Genomic DNA, 19,625 nt, shown 5'->3' with positions numbered 1-19,625 from the left:
ATGTCACTTCAGAAGCTTCAAGTATCTGCCCTTCTTGTTCTTTAGCCCAACCTTTTATACCCATATCATACATGCATTGCACCTGTGTGCCCTCTGTCCCTGTGGTGGTTGGTCAGTGTCCCTGGGCACTCCATGGCTCATTGCTGTCAGTGCTCTCACAGCTGTGCCCATTGGGGATGAGGCTGGGCCCAGCCCCACTCCCAACCACCACAAACTGTGTGCCTACAACCAAACATATGTAAATGGAACCCTGTGTGCTTCTGGAATGGGACACAAATGGAAGAATCTGTAGAAATGCCTTCATGAACTCAGGTCTGCTCATCTCTATTGCACATAGAATTTCTGTTTTTATCCATAACCTTTAAGAGAACAAAATGTTACAGAAGACTGCTAACATGATAGCATAAGGGGGAAATCAACAAGTAAGGCACACAGCAAGCAAGTCTTGGGCAAGCACAAGTGTTTGGAGCAAGCTTCATGAATTTCTCACAGTTCTGATGGAAACCCCACATGAAAAAAATATACTTGGATTACAACCTCCACCCTCACCCCACATATCATTTACACCTGAACTCACTTCCAGGAGTTAAATGCTTCAGAGATGCTGACAACAGTAAAATAGCCTGGTCTGGTTTTGTATTTTTTTAGGCTGCCCATGCTGATACTGGTGTTACAAGCTGGAATTGTTTTCCCCGTTGTTGTTTCCTACAGATCAGATTCTTAGCCTGGATTTATTGAATTTTCAGGCTCCCAAGCTTTAATGCAAATCAAATAGCTTTCTTTATAATGTTCACTCACAACAATACTGAATTTGTTTATTATGGGAAAAAAGCACAAACGAATTCTGCAACTTTTGATTCACACTCATTAGTGACTGAATTAAGGGCTAAGCTTTAGAGGCACAAATGGAAATGTTCTTCCTCCTTGAGCTACATCAGTCTAAGGCAAAGAGATGTCTAGCAGTTCACCTGAGACCTAATTTAAGTTTTAATGCTAACAATTACAGGTTCCATGAGCATGACACTGGGAAATTGTAAGTAATGAAAAGACACAATTTATCTCATTATAAAACCAAAAACCCCCAGAAATCCAAAAGAACAAGGCACATTTTCCCAAGCTTATCGTGTGCAATTCAAAGTTAGAGGAGAACTCCCATAAAAAGTGAGGTATTCTCTTGAGGCTGGCAGATTAAATGAGCAATATTTCTCTCTCCCTCTCGCTTGTTTTTAAAATCTCCATAAGCCTGTTTTTATTTTACATGCTCCTCAGGAAGAGACTGTTAGGAGTAAGTGCTGTTAAATCACATGGCACTGTGCTCTGGAGTGCTGCAGTTTCCTTCCTGGCAGGGGGCTTGTTTGTGAGGCTATTACGTGACCCCTACGACAGTGTGTCTGTCTCCCATTCCAAAAAAATTATGTAGATTTCAGCAAGATAGAGCCAAGCAGCATCTGAAGGTAAATTTGAGAGGGTTCTACAGAAGAAAAGCACTTAGGGTAGCCTGTGCTGCAGTGCCCATAGAAGACAACTGCATTATTGTCCCAGCCTTTCCTGTTTTAGAGATAAAACATCCAGTCTTCCTTACGACTCAGGAAAAGGCTTGAGTGGGACTTTCCACACTCCACCTTTTACAGCCCTGGAGTTAAATCACAAAAGAAGTAGCTGCAGGTTTTCATTTCAAAAACACCCAGGACAAGTGGAGGTTTGGGGGCCACGAGAGCAGTTGGGACTGACCCTGTTGTCTACTCAGACTTGAGTTCAGAAGTAGCTGGCAGTAACATTTACTCACATAATAGCTGATATCTATCACTGTCTTTTAGATTTTCCTCTGGATACCAACAACACTGGAGGAGCTGCAAGGCAACAGAAGGGCTGGAGACCACCAGGCTACAGGCATCTCTCTGAGGTGTTTGAAAAGCTCTCAGAAGAATCTAGACTGGGCTTTTTTCCTGTGTTTTGCAGAGCTCATCTACCACCTTCTGAGGACTTTCACTGTGCATAAAACTTAAATATATTTTCATGAAACCTTGCAAAAAAATGCAAATAGCAATTTGTAAATGCAAAGAACAATTCAAGCAACATTAAAAAGCTTCCAATTTTTAAAAAAATGTATGAATTGTAGCATTCTTGTTCTTCCACAGGTTGGAGTGTGTGTGTCTGTGTGTGTGCGTGAGCACAGGTGGAGGCCGCAGCTAGACAGCATTCATGCTGCCACACAGCTGTCAAAATATTAAAATCTATTTTTTTTCAATTTTAAGTGATTTGATGGAATAGCAGGAAGGCTTTCTACATAATCTATTTATTTAGTGTGAGAACCTCTGAGTCTTAGGAATCGAAAGGCAAACAAATCTGCATATGCAAGGATGTAATTTCCCTCAGAGTTTTACAAAGCTGCAGATGAGAAATAGTTTCTCTCTAGCTGTGATGCTTGCACAGTGTTCAGCTTTGTGTCTCACTTGCTAATTCCATTAAGAAGAAAGGGAAGCCTGGTTCACAAAGGCAGAGCAAAAATGCACCAGTTTATATCCCATAGCTAAGCTCTGGGGCTTTATTATTCTTCAGCAGTTCAGCAAATGGCTGACACACTAGTAGACACAAAATTTAATTTAAACGGACAATGTCAAGTGGTTTATACTCCAAACTTAACCTGCTTTGAAAATGTTATTATCTGGAGAAGGAATCTAGTATGAAGTTCTCATATTTCAGTCCGGGGGGGAGGGAAACATTAAAAATTGTCACTATAGAAATTCAGCCCTGCTGTTCTGATTCCTGGCTACTCTCCAGGCCTGTTACAGACAATGAAGACAACTGTGACTGAATTGTATTTATTTTGGAGTCCAAGACTCTTGGACTTTTGAAGGGACTCACTGAAGAGTCTGAGACTCTTCTTTATCCTTGTAATGTGCAATGCTGCCATGGCCTTCATCCCACAGTCCTGCCCCGGCCAAGGGAAGATGATGTGTTGACACAGATGGATTTTGCCCTTTTTGGTGGAGCTGTGAGTTTGCTTGGGCAACACATCCATCTGCTGGATTACTCGCCCGAGCAGCCCCGGGAGTGCCAGGACGGCCCTGGTGCCAGGAAGCGCTCTGAAAAAGATCCAAGGCTGTCATGCAGGTTTGAAATCCCATGGGGAGCCAGGAGGGTGAGCAGGGAACAGAGCAGCCATGAGCAGACGTGCAGCATTTTGTACTCCTTATCAGTTTAGGGCACAGCAACAGCACTGGCAAGATGGGCCGAGGCACTGCCTGCAGGAGAGTCCCAGGACTCCCCAAGAGCCCAGAAGGCACCACCTGAGGCTGCTGCCAAGGGAGACTTTACTGCCCTCGAGGAACCCAAAAATACCGCTCAAACTGACCACTTGTGGATGCACATTTTTCACCAGAGGAGACTATTTGGGCTGAAAATGCCTCCTTCCCCCTTCCATCAGTTTCTCTGCGCTGCTGGCATTCAGCTGCTGAGACTTGATCTAATCAATGCTCATATGGGGAGGTTTGTCTGGCCTGGAAGATGATATTATGGAATAGGTCTATCAAATTTGTCAGTGTCTTTGCCGACAATTTTCATGAATATATAACATTGAAATATGGCACATCCATGCTGACTTATTCCTTATGGTGCTCAAAATGGCTTGAAAAAAAACCCCTCTGTAATTTGATAATGAGAAAGGATAAAGTCATTAGGGGGGTAATTGCTAATATCCAGATCTTAAGAAGAGACTATAAATACTGAAGAATACAAATAAATAGGCAAATGGATTAACAAGAACCCCTTGATTGCCTGGCCTCTGAATTCTAAAATGCCACCAAAACAGCCTTATTTATGCATATAATGGAGAAATTCAAGAAAACATCCATCATGGGACTTTCAGCTCAGACACTATATTCCAAAACACACATTACACTTCAAATGCTTCAAAATGCTCTTTCATGGAAATTGCAAGATAAAGTGCATTTCTATTGGATTTGAGGGAAAAATCACACCCATTCATTTATTCAGTAAAAGCAAATCTCACTGCACAAACTTGATCAAGGTCAATGATCTGCCATTTGCTGAGGAGAGTGAAAATCTCCCCAAGTCTAATAAATACCTTGGGGTTTCAGAAAGAGGAGAGGCCAGAACTGCACAGAGGCACAAGTGTACACAAATGGCACAGGTACCTGTGGCAAGGGTGGAATGGTGACCCTGGAGAGGCAGGACATGGTCAGAGAAGGGCCTCCTACAGCTCACTCTTCTCAGGTTTGCTTTGTTGTAAAAGAGGATACCACTTTTTGGGTGATATTGGTCTGGCACTTAAGAGTGCTGGCAAAAATCTTGCCTGTGTAAAGCAAGAGCCCTTAGAAACCAAGACGATGCAAACCTACAGCAAAGATTTACCCCCCAAAGGAACAAGTACCCTCGGCTTTGCAAACCAAAGATTTGTGTGTTCTTGGTGAGCATCAGCAGGCTGGCAAGAACAGGAGGGAGCAAAGATGCTGATGGAACAGACAGTTTGAATAGTTGGATATGGAAAAACTCAGCTGGGTGCTGGGACTTGTGGCTGTTTGCAGAGCTGCTGCCTTCGCGGGCCCCCGTGGTGGGCGTGCTGGAAAAACCCTCACTGCTCAGCCACCACAGTCCCTGCAAAGAGCATTTGGCTGCATTAGCATAATTGACAACATCAATTATGCCCACTGCTATACTCTCCCCTGGGAAAGGCTGTCCATACAAGCCAATGTTCTTAAAAGCGTGCACTGCTCATGGTCTCGGTGATTTTTAGTGCCGTTAAATGACAGAGAACAAAGGTATTCTCTGGAAAGCTGCAGGCTCAGGGAAATTGCTTCAGAGGCTGAGGAACTGTTGCTTTTTCACACAAAGCTCCCCATGGTTAGGGCAGCACTTCCTGTCTGAGGTGATACAAAGGTGAGAAAAAAGTAGCACATACCACATTCTTATCACAGCCATCACCATCAAATGTTTCTGCAGCTGAAAGAACATGAGGATGGCACAGAGCTTCCTGTCTGGCAAACGCTGATGCATGAATGTTCACTGAGCCTCAGTTTTATACTGCTGCCTTCCTTTTCCCTGATTATTTCTGGAAGGCTGGAGTTGTTGCAGCTTTTTGATACAGCAGTCCTGTTCCCCTAAGGTCTCCTGATGGGGTTATGCCCCAGACATTTGGGGGCACTGGAGGCAAGTGGATTGCCCTGCATAAACTACCAATTTTCACCCTACATGCTGTTACTGTATGTAAAAATGAAAAATTTAAGCCAGAGGAATAGGTGCACATAAAATTTAACCTCAGTTAGCACAGGCAATTGTGGCTGAGGTTAAATTAGTGGATAGAACCTGGTGAGACCTGCCCAGGGAACACAGCCACCACCCTTGAGAAGCCCACTGGGGCCTGAGCCACACCAGAAGCCCCAAGAAGTGGCTTTCTAAGGAGCAACAATGGTGTCTTCCTGTGCCTGAGGTACCTGCTGGACTTCACTGCTGATTCAGGATGCCTCCATCACTCCCACGACTGTAGGGGAGGAAGGTGCCATGTGTCCTTTCCACAGGTCTCTGCCATCTCTCACTGGACCATCTGTTCCCACACTCCTTCTGATCTTATGGTGCTAGGAGACCATCTCCACTACAGACCTGCTCCTCTGTGCCTTGGCTCTGCCCTGTCAGGTAACCCAGATTCCTCCCTCCTTGGCTCCCAACCCCTGACAACACTTTGCTGTAGTCAATTTTCTTCTACCCACCACCTCTTCTCTTCAATGTGGGCTGAAATATTACCTCTCCTAAGCAAGAGCTGTTCTCTTCCTCCTGCTCACTTGAGCTCAAGCTGCCTTCTGTGCTCATCCACTTCCATGACCCATGACATGGCTTTCTATTGTCACCACTGTGATCTCCTCCTCCTCCTCCTCCTCCTCCGTAACCCTAGTCCCCAACCTGCCTTTCCCTCCCTTCTTGTTACAACTCAGGTACTTCCTGCTGTCTCCTCTCGAGCTGATGTGGGTCCCTGCCATCCTAAAGCAAATCCACCAGGCAGCAGCAGTGTAGGACAGGCTGCACACTGAAAAGGGGCTCCAGGCCTTCATCTCGGCTTGGGGAAACCAGTGCTCTCCTCAACTCTCCAGCAAGAAAGAGAAAGGATTTAAGATAACATTACTTGGCATTGTTTCTAACTTAAAATAAGTCATTTTGGCCTACTTGCCTTATCTCCTGTCCCCAATCCCCACAGGACACAACCTTTTCAGCCTTTTAAGAAAGCTGACTACTACCTCCCACAAAAACCTGAGGGCCATCGAGAGTTTGGAGTAAAGACACTGAAGACTTTTTTCTTTGCACGTCCCTGTCTTCACCAATGAAAGGGCTTCTTGGCAGTAGGAAACACCTGGACCATGGCTCACCCTTGATCTTTTAGAAATTCATTCCAGCATTTTCTTTCCATAGCAACTGCCCTCCCTGCTTTGTGCTGCAGCAACCCCCAACACCTCGCACTGCTCTGCCTCACCGCGACATCATTTATTCAGAGCTCTATGTTTTAATCATCACACACTGTTTTAAGTAGGAACAGAACAATCATTTCTAAGGCTGGGTACCCCACTGTCACAGGGATGGCACAGGAGATGACCAGCTGGATTAAATACTGCCTCAGCACTCTCCTGGCAGGAAATGTTCACACCTGTGAAACCGTCACCTGGCTTTCACCCGAGCCATGCAGCTCAGGCAAACCCAGCCATCCACACCTACTCTCTCCAAACACTTCAAAACCACAGAAATGTCAGGAAACTGAAGCAATGAGTGCATCACCTGACCCATTTTCACCAGACCTTCCCAGAGGCTTTCGTTCTCAGTGTGAGCTGTGAACATTTGCATGCACGTGCGCGCGCACGCACGTTCAATTTCTAAATCAATCCTCCCAGGCAAAGGGTGTAAAAAATGTCTCCCAAACCTCACTAGTATTTACATGTTTTTAATTTCAAGTGCCATATAGGGCTATTCAGCCATTATATTTTACTATAGCTTCTAAATAAATTAAACCCATTTATCACTTAAACCCCCCCACATTTTAAGAACCTTATTAACTTCATAGTTTAATGCCGACAGGTAATATCTATTATGGCAGCGTTTCATGGTATCCCAGCAGTGCTATGAGCTGGATTTTCCCTTCCTTAAACCTGTATATCATGACAAAAAATATGCATAATCTAGTGCACTGATTCTGTAATTTTCAATAATGTCTGCTAATTCTGGCAAATAATTTACAGTACTTATTTCCTCTGTCAAAACAGGTGTTTTATGGCCAGAGGAGGTTGACAAAAATAGAAGCAGCCCATTTATTAAGAAGAGAGTTTGTAGCAAAAGAAAGAGTAATGGAAAGGCAGTGCTTTCTTAAAGTAAATCAGGAAAACCATACTAGAAGATGAGGACACTTCACCTCAGCAAATGACAGAAAAGAGAGACTTACACAGATCCTGTGAATTGTGATTCTCACAGAATAGGAACCGTACCTGCATAATCTGTCCTTGCATAATGCCCATCTTCTGATTTTGTAGTTGTTGTAGTATTGTCTGTGTGAAAAGAAATGTGTTGAGTTGCCTGGGGAGCCTGGACTCGATACAGCCCATGCCCCCACCACAGTGCCCAGCCAGAGCTAACTTCCCTTGCACACACATCATCTCTGCTGGCTGCAAGGCTCTCCTGGGCCTGCCAGGTGAAAACAGCAGGATCTTTTTTCTAACAATATGTGATAACAGATTGCAGCTGGGATAAATATATCAGTCTGAAGCAGGAGTTGTCATTTCTGCTCTACTTGAAGTAATTGGGGAGTTTTAATATGTACCCTGAAATGAACTGCCACTTAGGGTGGTTAACTTTAAAGAGATAGGAGTAAACTGGAATGTATTTAATACACCTGTATACTATGGCCTTGTAAGTAGATGTACTGAGGATTTATGGGTTAGAAGCTAAGGAAAAAAGCTATTGAGAGTCTGAGCCTCAGCAGATACTTTATTTACAGGAGCTATTGAAAGGCAAATTCTCTTCATTTCCATTTTAGAGAAAAACAGGGTTTTTAAACTCAGCTCAAGGGTTACAGGGGATGTAGTAGCCCAAGAGATGGGCACAGAGAAGCACTGTATTTATGGAGGAACAGAGAGAGCCTCGAGCCACGATTGGAAAACTTCCTTCCAGGCATCTTGGGGCCCAGCAAGGGTCACCTGAAGAACCAGCCCAAGCACTGTGTTTGGGAGCAACTCTTCAGAGAGCCTCCCGAGACTGCCTCATGCTGCTCCAGTTAAGGGAGCACCAGAGGATCCAGCCTGGGTGGCAAAATGTAACTGAGGGGCATTCCCACTGTCCTGCTCCAGCTGCTGCCTGGCAGACAGAGCTCTGGGCAAGCTGCTCAGACTGGCGACTGATGCAGAGCCCAGTGCAGGGCTGGGCAGTGCCCTGCTGCTGCTCCAGGCAGGGTTAGGAGTGGTGCTCCCCTCTCATGCCTCGCTGTGTCTGCATCACGGAGGGTTCTGCCTCTCACCACAGCCTGAGCTCTACAGTATCAACTGCAGCAGTCTAATGGAAATATAACAATTACCAAATAAGAAGCCAGCCCTGGTTCTGTTTCTTTTTTTCTCCCTGAACAAAAATTGAAAACATTCTTTGAAATGAGTTTTGTTATGAGAGTTACCTTGACATCGACCCAAAGACATGACTTCAATTTTCTCCTGTTTCTGGCATGATGCCTCTTTGATTTGACATGCATTATCATAAGATTTCCCATCGGAAGCACAAAGAGGATTGAAGTTGGTTTGAGAACAGTCAATGTTGCACACACACCTGAAAAGATATAGAAAGAGAAAAAAGAAGAGGCTAATATGAGAAACTTTGTTCAAGACATCATAAATACATCTCAGAAATATAAGTGTTTGTATTATCCTGACTGTACAATGCAAATCAACATAATGAAAGCAGAAAGTTCTGTCAAGAGGTCATTTGTATTTCTTGATGGAAATGAGATGCAGGGAGAGGGAAAAGGCAAATAAAAGCAAGCAAAAAGAAAGATAAAAGAAGTGTGTTTTACATGGAAAACTGTACCACAGCAATCCCCTGTAAACCAGAGAGATATGCAGATAAAGCAAGCTGCTGAGCCCTCCTGCAAACTAAAGAGCCACAAAATTCTCCTCTGTTCAGGTGCTGCCCATTGTATGGAATACCATATAAATGTGGGTTTATATTGATTTATGATTTAATTCTGAAAATAATTACAGCACCTAGGGGCTCTCTGATTGTAACAGATGTGAAACTGAAGCCTCTCTTCACCCACTGGGATAAAGCCACCTGCTGAGACTGAGACTGGAGCAGGGATGTGACTGCACTCTGCCTTGGGCTGGTGGGATCTCCCCAGCTCCTGGACACAGAGAGGCCACTCACTGTTAAAGCCAGGAGAATGCTGGTTTAGGGAAGACTTTGTGCACAAGCACTTTCTGAAGCACCTGGGTAACTCAGCAAGCAAAAAGCCATACGCAGGTGTTACCCAGGCAGGTTTTGTGTCCTGGTGTCGTGCTCTGTGAGGGGCGAAGGCTCTCATGTCCAAGAGCACAGTGTGGGCAAATGCAGGCAGGCCAGTGGAGGCCCCATCCTCAGAATCCTTAGGACCATCTCCAGAGACTCCAGAACCCAGCTTGTGAGCTCCTGGGCTGCCCTGTGATGTGAACCAGAGTACAGGGATGTATTCCCTTCCACAGTCTGCTCTGGATCTGAACTAAGGCACTAACATGGACACATCACGATCCCAGCAAACCTCACCACTGCTTCTAAGATGGAGAAACCTAATTGTTTCCATTGACAGCAGGCTGCAGACTCTTTTCTTTAGTTTTCTCCTATTTCATTATCATTAGCAACATCAGACAGCCTTGGGCATAGGCAGGGGAAGGGCACGCTAATCTTCTGTCCCCAACTGTGCCATTAACAGACAGCTCAGCCTCAGCAAGCCCAACGTGACCCAGCTTGGGGACAAAGCCAGAGGTCTAACCTGGCAGCTGCTCCAGCTCTTCTGAGCACGTAATTGTGCACATGCTGCTATCCAAACTCTTCCTGGCTCCTTCTGACATTAATACAGAGCCACGAGATCGATGCTCTATCTCCAGCCCACTGGTTATGCTGAACCTCACAGTGCCAGCTCCACAGCTCTCCCTTTGCAAAGCTAAGTAATGGAAATGTCAAGCCTCCAGCCTTGCTGCTTGATTTAAGAAAGTATTTAAAAGTCAGTCCACCTCCCATATGCAGCAGACATCTGGACACCTTTCACTACTGGAGGTGTAGAGGGATATATACAAAACTTGGGTGGAAAGAGGAAGAAGGAAATTGGAGAGTTTGGGTCAGATGTCTTCATCATCACGTTTGGCTTCTGGCCTCCAGGAATGTGCTCAGGGTGATGGAAAACAGTGGAACCAGTAGTTGTCTTTCAGTATTTTTTTTCTACACTGGGTAGGTCTATTTACCCCAAATGTTCACTAAATACAGAAAACTCCAGTTTAAAAAGAGGCCAGTGGTGAAAAGCTGTGGTTATAAATTAAATTACATGATTTCATAACTCGAAGAAAAGCATCTAGCTCCCTGTGTGTAGCAATTTTCCCACACTGATAAACATACAGAATATGAGAAAAAAATCCAGTGCATTTCCCAAGAATCTCCTTATCAGCAGAATAAGAATGTTCTGCTCCACTGAAATATTAACCATCATCATTTCTTCCCGCAGCCATTTCCAGCTTCCCACCTTAGTCAAACTCACTTCATTAGGAAACATTTACTGCTCAAGTAATAGCAATTCTTTCCACGTAGCTCTACCATTTGCATTTCAGATGGGACACAATCAGCCATATGCTCCTTTTTTTTTGTAATAAACCAGCTAAGAAACAGCTTCACTTCTCTACATTTTGCTACAGAAAAATGAGTGAAGGTTAATATATATTATGTTTCAAGTCAAGAGAAAATTAAGCCAACGGGAAAATTACAACAAAAGGGTGCTCTTTAGGGGAAATCTCAGCAACTTTGGATGCAGTTTCAAGAATACCTAGGAGATGAAGAAACCTATGCTCAGAGTTAGACACTTATGAGACACATTTTTAAAGGTGTTTAAATGCTTAAAGATGCATGCAAACACTTTGTGTGGGATTTCTGGTATCTCAGAGACCTATTTCCCACTGATTTCAAAGACTGCTTCAGAGCCCACTAGGCATTTGTTTACATCTTCAGATACCTTCCAAAACACAAAGACCCAAAATGACTTTCCTGACCTCTTCCAGCAAAACTGAGAAGAGAACCAAGGTTTTTCTGTACCTCATTCTAAAATTTCAAAGTGACACCAGCCTTCCTTTCCAAGCAAACCTCTGCAGCAGCCACACGAAGAGGATGTGACACGTAAGCACCACGAGCCACGTGCTGCTTGTGCTGGGGTCAGATCCCTCTGAAGCAGAAAAGGACTCCCCCAGGATGACATCATTTGCACCAAAGCCTTATAGGACCTCCTGTGTGAAGCCTGATTTTCAGAACCAGCTAGAGGGATGCTGAAAAAACACCAAACTTGCTGCCCCAATCTCCTTGTTGCAAGGATCATCCACTCCTTGTACACTTTTCAGCAGACAACTTCTAGCTTGCATCCACAGTTTATTACTGCTTTTGCATTTAGACACTCAAATCCTACTTTAAGGCTGCACAATTAAGTCGACATCAAATATATGTCAGGAAGTGCAAAAGGCAGGATTGCATCAGGAAGATTAATGGGCCTGTGTTGCTGGTTCTTTCTAATTTATAGTGCTCCTCTTATCAGGGAAAATTATGGTATTCCAACACGTTTTTTCAAACTGGAAGAAGAAAAAGTCTGCCCATTTGGACCATGCTGCCAAATTCCAAAAGGGCAAATGGCAGTGAAAAAGGTGAGGCATGCACTCCAAATGTGTGTGCCCAGGCAAATGCAGCCTCTGAGAACAGCTCAGACTTCAGTGGGATCCACTAGTGAGGTAATAAATGCCTAATGAACAGCACTTAATGCATTTGATTGAATGAAAACCTGCAAAGGTGCCTTCTCTTCTTGAAGCATTATAAAATGCAAAAGTGGGACTCTCTTGTGTTAAACAAGAACCAAACTGTGACATCCCTGCTTGGCTCAGGGTGTGTGTCAGGTGAGAGTTCCTTCAGCTCTTGTGGGACACATAAAGCCCCCTGGCTCAGGGTGTGTGTCAGGTGAGAGTACCAACGGTGTTATTTTCTGGGCACAGAGAGTTCCTTCTGGGGAACTTGTCTCTTGTGGGACACATAAAGCCCCTACCCTGAAGAGAGCCTCCCCCTAACCCTTGTCATGCACAGGGCTGGCAGCACCCGTCCCACTGCCAAGGGTGTGCGCAATGGCTGTCTGTCTGTCTGTCTGCCTGCAGCTTCCCAGTCCCTGGGGCACTCCAGTATGCCTTGAATTTTAAGTAGTTGGATCATTTGACCATGTTATCATCCTGCCTATGACTTCTGATTATAGTTCTATCAATAAATCTATTTGCTTTCTGTGTTCCTAAGTGTAGCACTGAAGAAAGCCTGGCAATGGAAAGGCTGACTGAGCACTCCTGGTGCTCAAGTCACTGTGGGAAGGTCAACGAGGTCTCCTAGGGGGTCACAGAATGAAACTGTACCCAAGAGCATACATAGAATACATGTGTAAGATTTAACCATGCCTTCTGCAGTCAGAAATGCAGCTTTAAAAGCCTCTGTGAGGAAGGAGAGCCTCCAAGATGTCAGCAGATAGCCTGCAGCTCCTCTGAGAAAGGAAGGAATGCTGTTCCACAGGCCCTTTGCATCTTCAAGCAATGGGCTCATATGTTAATTGATTAAAATTTGGGCTGCCACCACAAACAATCATTAAACAAGGCTCATTTTCTTATGTCTTTTATTCCAGGTCATTGTGATAGTCTCCCAATGCCTTCCCTTTCTTTTATACACTTTATTTTACTCCATTTCATTTCACATTATGATAATCTAGGAGGAGCTGAACATCCAGCAATCAGTGTGGTTACTTTGGTGATATGGAAGCAAAAAACACCAAAGCAAACTAAAAAGACTGTTGAAGGGGGCAAGCCTGGGCACCTCCTGTGAGGATTCTGGGCTACCTCCCCATGGTGGATCTTGCAACACTGCTTGATGACGTTGCTGGATTCTGTCATGAGAATGTCACACCCAGGATGAACCAGAAAGTGTCTGCAGGCAGAGGTGCAGCTCTGCAGAGAAGATGCAGGAGAGGCCCAGGAGGATGGCCTGGGGGAGAGCTGGCAGAGCTGAGCTTAGCCTGAGGCAGGTGAGATGCTGACAGGCACCTGCCTGTGCCTCACTGCTGGCTTGTGGGGTGTGTGTTGCTGCACTCTGCTCTGTGAGCTTTGGCAGCTTCCATCAAGGCAGGAACTGCAAAGAGGGTGCTCAGCAGCACAAGGGAACCCACAGGCAATTTGGGATTTCACCTGTTTATTGTGCTTCTTGCCACCCCAGGGAAATGAGAGAGGAGCACAAAGAACTCCTTCCCAGCCTGGATCCTGATCACAAAGAAATGCTGCCCAGCCCTCAGTCTGGTCCACGTGCCAGGAGTGATGGGGATGTGCTGCACCAGGCTGCTTGGCCAAGCTGGAGCAGCCAACTTGGCTTCCTGTTCAATCAATCTCCATAAAAATTAATGGGGTCAATAAACCAGGCATGGGTGAGAGCACAGTCTCCCATCGCCCCATGCTTCTGCAAATAACATATGGTATTATTTTCTGGGCACAGAGAGTACCTTTGCCTGCAGAGAGCAAGCTACTAAAGGAAGGATTCATGGCTATGAAGGGCTGTCCCTGGAAGGAGGAGGTGCTTTTTAAGGAAGAGTCTCAATAAAATGAGAGAATGGTTCTTTGCCCAAGAAGGGTAGGAGAGCACTATAATTCTATTTCCTTAGTTCATGAATAGAATATAATCATTAGTGACACAGTGATGGCAAAAAGAAACGCACTCCATGCTTTATCTTTACTCCTAAGACAACTATTCAGTCTTTGTATCCAGCAATGTATTACTGAAAAATAAATTTTAAAAAATTACTATGCAGTATCTGCATGTAGCATGAGGAAGGTTTCCTATGTAGCTGTGATGGGAAGCAAGGAGGATAAATGAGACAATGCTTCCAAAGGAGAGGTTTCACTGGGAACAGATGCAGGCACATTTCTGTCAGAGCGAGATGGCAATGGCAGTCCTTCCCCATTCAGCATCTTTTAATTAGCCCTCTGCTGTTTGGAAACCTGAGAGCATTGTTGGTACTGCCTCTGTTTATTAAAGATTCATATTCAGACTTTGCTGGCCATGGGTCATTTGCTTTTTGGAACCAGAGCAACAGAAAATTGTGCCTGAGATATCTGAGAGAGAAGTACTTAATGAAATGACTAACGTCTTCAGCCAAGTGTCTAGTTGATTACAGGGTCTAAACAGCAGAACAGCAATAAATCTGCCACAAAGAGAATTGTCAGTCAAGAAAAAAGGCATAAAACCAAAGAGACAGGGAGGCAAGAGCTAAAAATGTGAACATGCAAATCTAGTGTTATTTTTACTAGTCAGAGCTCTGATATTTGAGCACATATGCTAATTTGGTCAAGTGTGAGATCCCACCATGTCTCAGAGAGCACTATTTTACAGGGAAGGTGAAGTTCCATTCTGCAGTAATTTTAAACATTATATATTTTCTCCGGGCACCAAAAAAAAAAAAAAAGCAATGAAAACCCCAACAAAATTTCACAGCATAAAAAAAGCCCAAAGCCCTTTGCCACAAAACAGTGTATAAATAATAACACAGTTGTTGTACATTTATGATATATCAACTAGAGCCGTTTGTTATCTTCCTCTGCTCTGACTAGAACATAGTGATCAGAACCCCAAATTTCTGGATGTCAGCATAGACCTCTCCAAGCCCCCTGCCCCTCCCAGTAGGTCATTAAATGCCCATTTAAAGCAAACCTGGAAGTATATATGCCTGCATAAAGAAGCTGGCAATCAGTCCCTACCAAAGGATGGTAGTCCTTCTCTACCATCAAGGTTTTTCTTTCTGGTACACAGGTCATCTTTGTTGGCATTACCAGCAGGCAAGCTGAAATGAAGCCAGGCTTAACATTACACCTCGACCCTGGAACAGACATTGTAGCACGGCTGTCAGGAGGCTGGTGGGAGCTCTCATTTACCCAGGCAGCTTTGGGGGTGTTTCATGTCTCAACACAACATCACGCAGAGACATTTAAATGAGCTCCAGGCAGGTACTGGGCAAGGTGAACCTCTGGGAGCTCAGGTAGCTCACTCACACATGCGGCCTGTGACAGCCCTTCACTGGGGAGCAGGGACAGGTCACCTCTGTACCCATCTCAGCACATCACCCACCCACAAAGTCACCTGCACACACAGGCAGCAAAACTGGATGGCTCCAGACTGCTTGGACACACCTATGTTTTGATGTGAGCGTCAAAAGGAGCACACAAATCTGAGCTTCTGACCCTCAGCCCATCTCCAAGCTTTACAGTGGTCTCAGACAGCCCTGCAGCAGCCATGGGCTGGCACCACGACACCCCTAACAGAGAGACAAGGCCCTGACACGCTCAGTGCAGTCACCAGGGATCATTGGTAGTCTGGCCAAACTCAGGTACCCCACAGTGGTCTCTGCAGCATGTGCAGCACAGCCCAGGAGAATGGCACCCAAAACTGCCTGGCATCATTGCCTGCTTTGGCATGCACTGAACATCATATATCCACTGACATACATACACATAAAATATCTTCAGAGCGCACACTGGCACACAGTGCTTTACACTTTCTATGAATCATACCCTACAACCTGTCTGTGCTTGCCAGGAGACTGAAATCCTATCACTGCACTCTTAAGAACATCATTAAGAGGCTTAAAGAACAGACACTCTGCGTGTCTCCTTCAAAACAAATTTTGCTGTAATTTTTGAGGTTGATGCAAAACTTTAGCTGCAGTGCAGAACAATAAACAATACATATTTTATAATGGCAGCACAAAAATAGCACACAGTATTTCTTTGCTGGGCCTGCTAGTGCTTCTCTTCGGCTTTAAGATCATAAGAGAAGAAAAGCACAGCTTATTTTGAGTGCCTTCCATTCAATGTTTGTTACTTATTTATTTATCTAATTTATTTTTCCTTTTTGTCCTTTGCAGCCCTGTTTCTGCACTAAGGGCTTTAGCATGCCTACTTTGCACAGTGGCTTCCCTGGGATATTTTACTTATTTCAACTGTTCAAATGTTTATCTTCACCAGGAGTAAAAGGAGAAAAGCTTGATTCCCTCAGGGTGATGCAATGTTTCTGCATGGCATTTCAATAGCATCCTGTTATTCAAACAATTAGAAATCACAGAGACCACGCACAGAATTATCAGCATACTGCATGGAGATTTTTATTATTATGTAGTGCATAATGAAAATGATTTGAAGGACCCCAAAGCATCATAGCAGAAGGAAGCGCTGAATAATCAAGTGATTTTTTTTTTTAAACTGCAAGAGCCCAAAATATTGTTTACTGGACATATGTCAAGCTAAAATGCACCAAAGTGGTGAATATATTTACTGATGGCCTTCCTTGCATACCAAACGCAACACACTCTGGGAATGTAGCTGGAGACAGAGCCAGGAGCTTGGGCTACAGCTGCCACACTGCTGCTGCATAGCAGGGATGGACTGGCAGTGCTTAAAAATACCCATGGCTTTTTCAGAGCATGCTTTGCTTGGCAGCTCATGGGGGATGTTCCAAAACCACGGGGTGCTCCTGGAGACACCCTGCTGTACAGCCTGAAGAGAGTCCCTGGGCACTGGCTGCTTCCCAGAGCTCAGTGAGGAGCCGGGCTCATGCTCCTCCAGCTTTTAAGAAGTCATCCTGGAGACTGCAGCTCATGAAAAAAAATCTTTTATCTGCAGTGCAACTTGAGTCCTAATTCCCCTTTAATTTTTGACCTGTAACTTTTTTACTAAATTTTGTGACAAAACAAATTCCAGACTTCACCTTTGCTTCCTTTTCACAATTCACAGCACCAATTATAGCATGACCTTCACCTGGCTTCCCAATGCCTCTGGTGCCCTCAACAGTACATTGAATTGTAGGCTAACAACTTTAGGGCAAAATAAATGTGTCCATCTCTCGCTCTTTTTTTTGTCCTTCTAAATATCATTCTTATTTTAAAGATACTAGGTTGCATAAAGTGATCTTTGCTACACTGGATGCTTTAAAGCCAAACAGAGAATCACAAGGCTGATGACTGGGTTTGAAGAGTCATGGAAAAGCCCTCGTGCTAGCTGTGTGACCAGAGAAAAAAATTCTAATTCTGTGCACATGCCAATTCAAGTGTCTGCAGGTATCCAATGTGTAAAGTTTATTTAGAACTCACAGAATAAAATAAATGCCTCTCTATGGTTTGCCTGCCCCGGCGTCCTTTACGTCTCCGTGGTCTGTGCTAAAACAAAGCTTTGCTGACTGTTTCTCTCTCTGTAAACATCTGAGGCTGTCCTTCATGAACAGTTTATTGCTGTGTGCCTCAGACTGCTGATACTGTTCACTCCTATCTTGAAGCCAGCAGAATAATGAAAATTGTTTCCACAAATCCCACAGTTCCACCCCGAATTGAACAGCCAGTGGGAATATGGCAATGTCCAGTGGGAAGCATGGGACACTAGCTGCAGGTCCTGGCATGGGCCTTGCCAGGCAGGAAGGGTCCATCTGCTCACAAAGAACTGCAGCTCTGCCTGGGACCAACCACAAATTTCTGCTTAAACTTCTGCTAACACTAGAAATTACTTCTGAAAGTGGACTCTGATTAGAAAGTAAAGGGATGATGGCCTTTTGGCTAGCAGAGACCAGTGGGCTGGCAGCCCCACCCCTTGCTCACATGGGCTATCCACTGCTGGTAGGGAAGGGAAGTGGGGACCTCCCTAAAATGAGCAAAAACTGTGGTAAAGGAATTGCTCAACGAGAAGTCTGCCTCCACATGTGCAAGCCCAGTCCAGCTCTCCCCATAAACCCCTCTGTGTCCTTAAACACAGTGTGCCTCTCATTTCCTCAGGGATTCACAGAGCACTCTGAGGTGGAAGAGACCCACAAGCTGGACCCACAACCTTGGTGTTATCAGCACCACACCCCAACCAGGGGTACCTGCCTGGGGCAGCACCATCTGAACCGGCCATGCATTCCAAGATACCCTGCTTGGTCAGCTCTCTTCAACTACAAAACAAAATCCAGTCTGCTATTCAATGAAATTTTAGGAGGACACTTCCAGGCTTTCCTTCAAGCATGGTTTGCACCTCCTGCACAGGCAGAAAGGTTATCTGTGCACAGGATAACCTCACATTATCTCAGCCCACAGGTATGAGCCTGGCACCCAAGCAAATCACTGCGCTGGCAAGAAGGAGGATGCAGTAGCAACCCTCTTCTCCTCAGAGCCTTCAGGGCTGTAGGTAAAAGCTGCTGTACAAAACCAGGCACTCCTGCTGGCTGGGGATCTGCCTCGTGATGACCATGGGCTGGCTGCTTTTGGGATCAAGCCCCAAGGGACAGTGCTGCTGCTGCCAGGGAAAGGAAGACAGACTAATGACTGCAATGTGCCATCTCAAGGACATGTCCTTGCCAGCAAACTAATGGGATGAGAGTAACCTTCTTCAGGGCTGGCACACAGATCAGTGGAATCCACCTGCAACTCCTTGAAAGGAGCAAGTGCTGTGCACTGGCCAGGACGGGTGTCCCTGGGACGCCTGTGCTGTCCCACAGGGGAGAGCTCCATTACCAAATGGGCAGGCTGAGACACAGCAATTAAATCTGTTTGTCTGGGGACACCTCACACAGGCTTTTAGCTGCAGCCCACACGTGGGAAGGGACTGGGGCAGGAGCTGGGCTCTGTGAGGAAGGGACACCTGCCGCTCTGCAGGGGCTGTGAGAGCTGAGGTCAGCCCTGTGCGTCAGCTCCCACTGAGTTTTCCTCAGGCTCATATTTAATGCATGGGATGTATTTTTAATGGTTTAGATGTGTGAACAAACCATGGCCTTGATGTTCCTACACGAGTGTGTGAAGGAGCCTCCGACCTTCTGCAATGGATGCAGTTCTATTTTAATAGTTAACATAAAGTGGGATGGAAGAGATGAAGCATTCCATTAAGACATTTGATAATAAATTGGTAAGTGCTTTCCCAGTGTTTTACATAGTTATTCTCTCTGTTGATCTATTTAGCCAACACATGTAATTCCGAGCGACAAAGTTGTATTCCTGCTTTCGTAAACATACTTACATAAAACTCAATAACAACACAGTCTATTTATTGCTAAAACGCTAGTAGGAAATTGGAAAAGGTATAAATACAATTCATTGCTGGTGATCTCCTGCCCCCTGAAGGCACTGTAAGGCTCCAAATCTTGCTCAGTTCACAGCATCATAAAACCAAAGCAATAAATGTCACTCTTTTCTTGATTGCGCATTAGGCCAATCGGCTTTTTATTGCGCCTAAATAGGCCGTCAGGAAGGCACCGCTCTCCTTACTGCTGGGGGATGACTCTGCCTAAATGGGGGGCCAGGGAGGAAGGGAAGCTTACTTTTAAATAACAAGGCTAAGAGAGAA

General features: G+C 45.0%; 1 protein-coding gene across 1 annotated transcript in view; it reads right to left on the bottom strand.

Annotated features, from left to right (window-relative positions):
- Positions 1-19,625, bottom strand: part of TMEFF2 (transmembrane protein with EGF like and two follistatin like domains 2) — a 184,673-nt gene that overhangs the window by 24,411 nt on the left and 140,637 nt on the right. The window contains exons 6-7 of the mRNA XM_005416137.1: positions 8,657-8,805; positions 7,482-7,541 (exon numbers count right to left, since the gene is read on the bottom strand). Coding sequence (XP_005416194.1) covers positions 7,482-7,541; positions 8,657-8,805 — 209 coding nt within the window. The remainder of the gene's footprint in view (positions 1-7,481; positions 7,542-8,656; positions 8,806-19,625) is intronic.

This window comes from Geospiza fortis, unplaced genomic scaffold (assembly GCF_000277835.1).
Source record: "Geospiza fortis unplaced genomic scaffold, GeoFor_1.0 scaffold112, whole genome shotgun sequence".
In the NCBI taxonomy this organism is placed as follows: Eukaryota; Metazoa; Chordata; class Aves; order Passeriformes; family Thraupidae; genus Geospiza; species Geospiza fortis.
The sequence above is the reverse complement of the archived record's forward strand: the minus strand, read 5'-3'. Positions and strand labels throughout refer to the sequence as shown.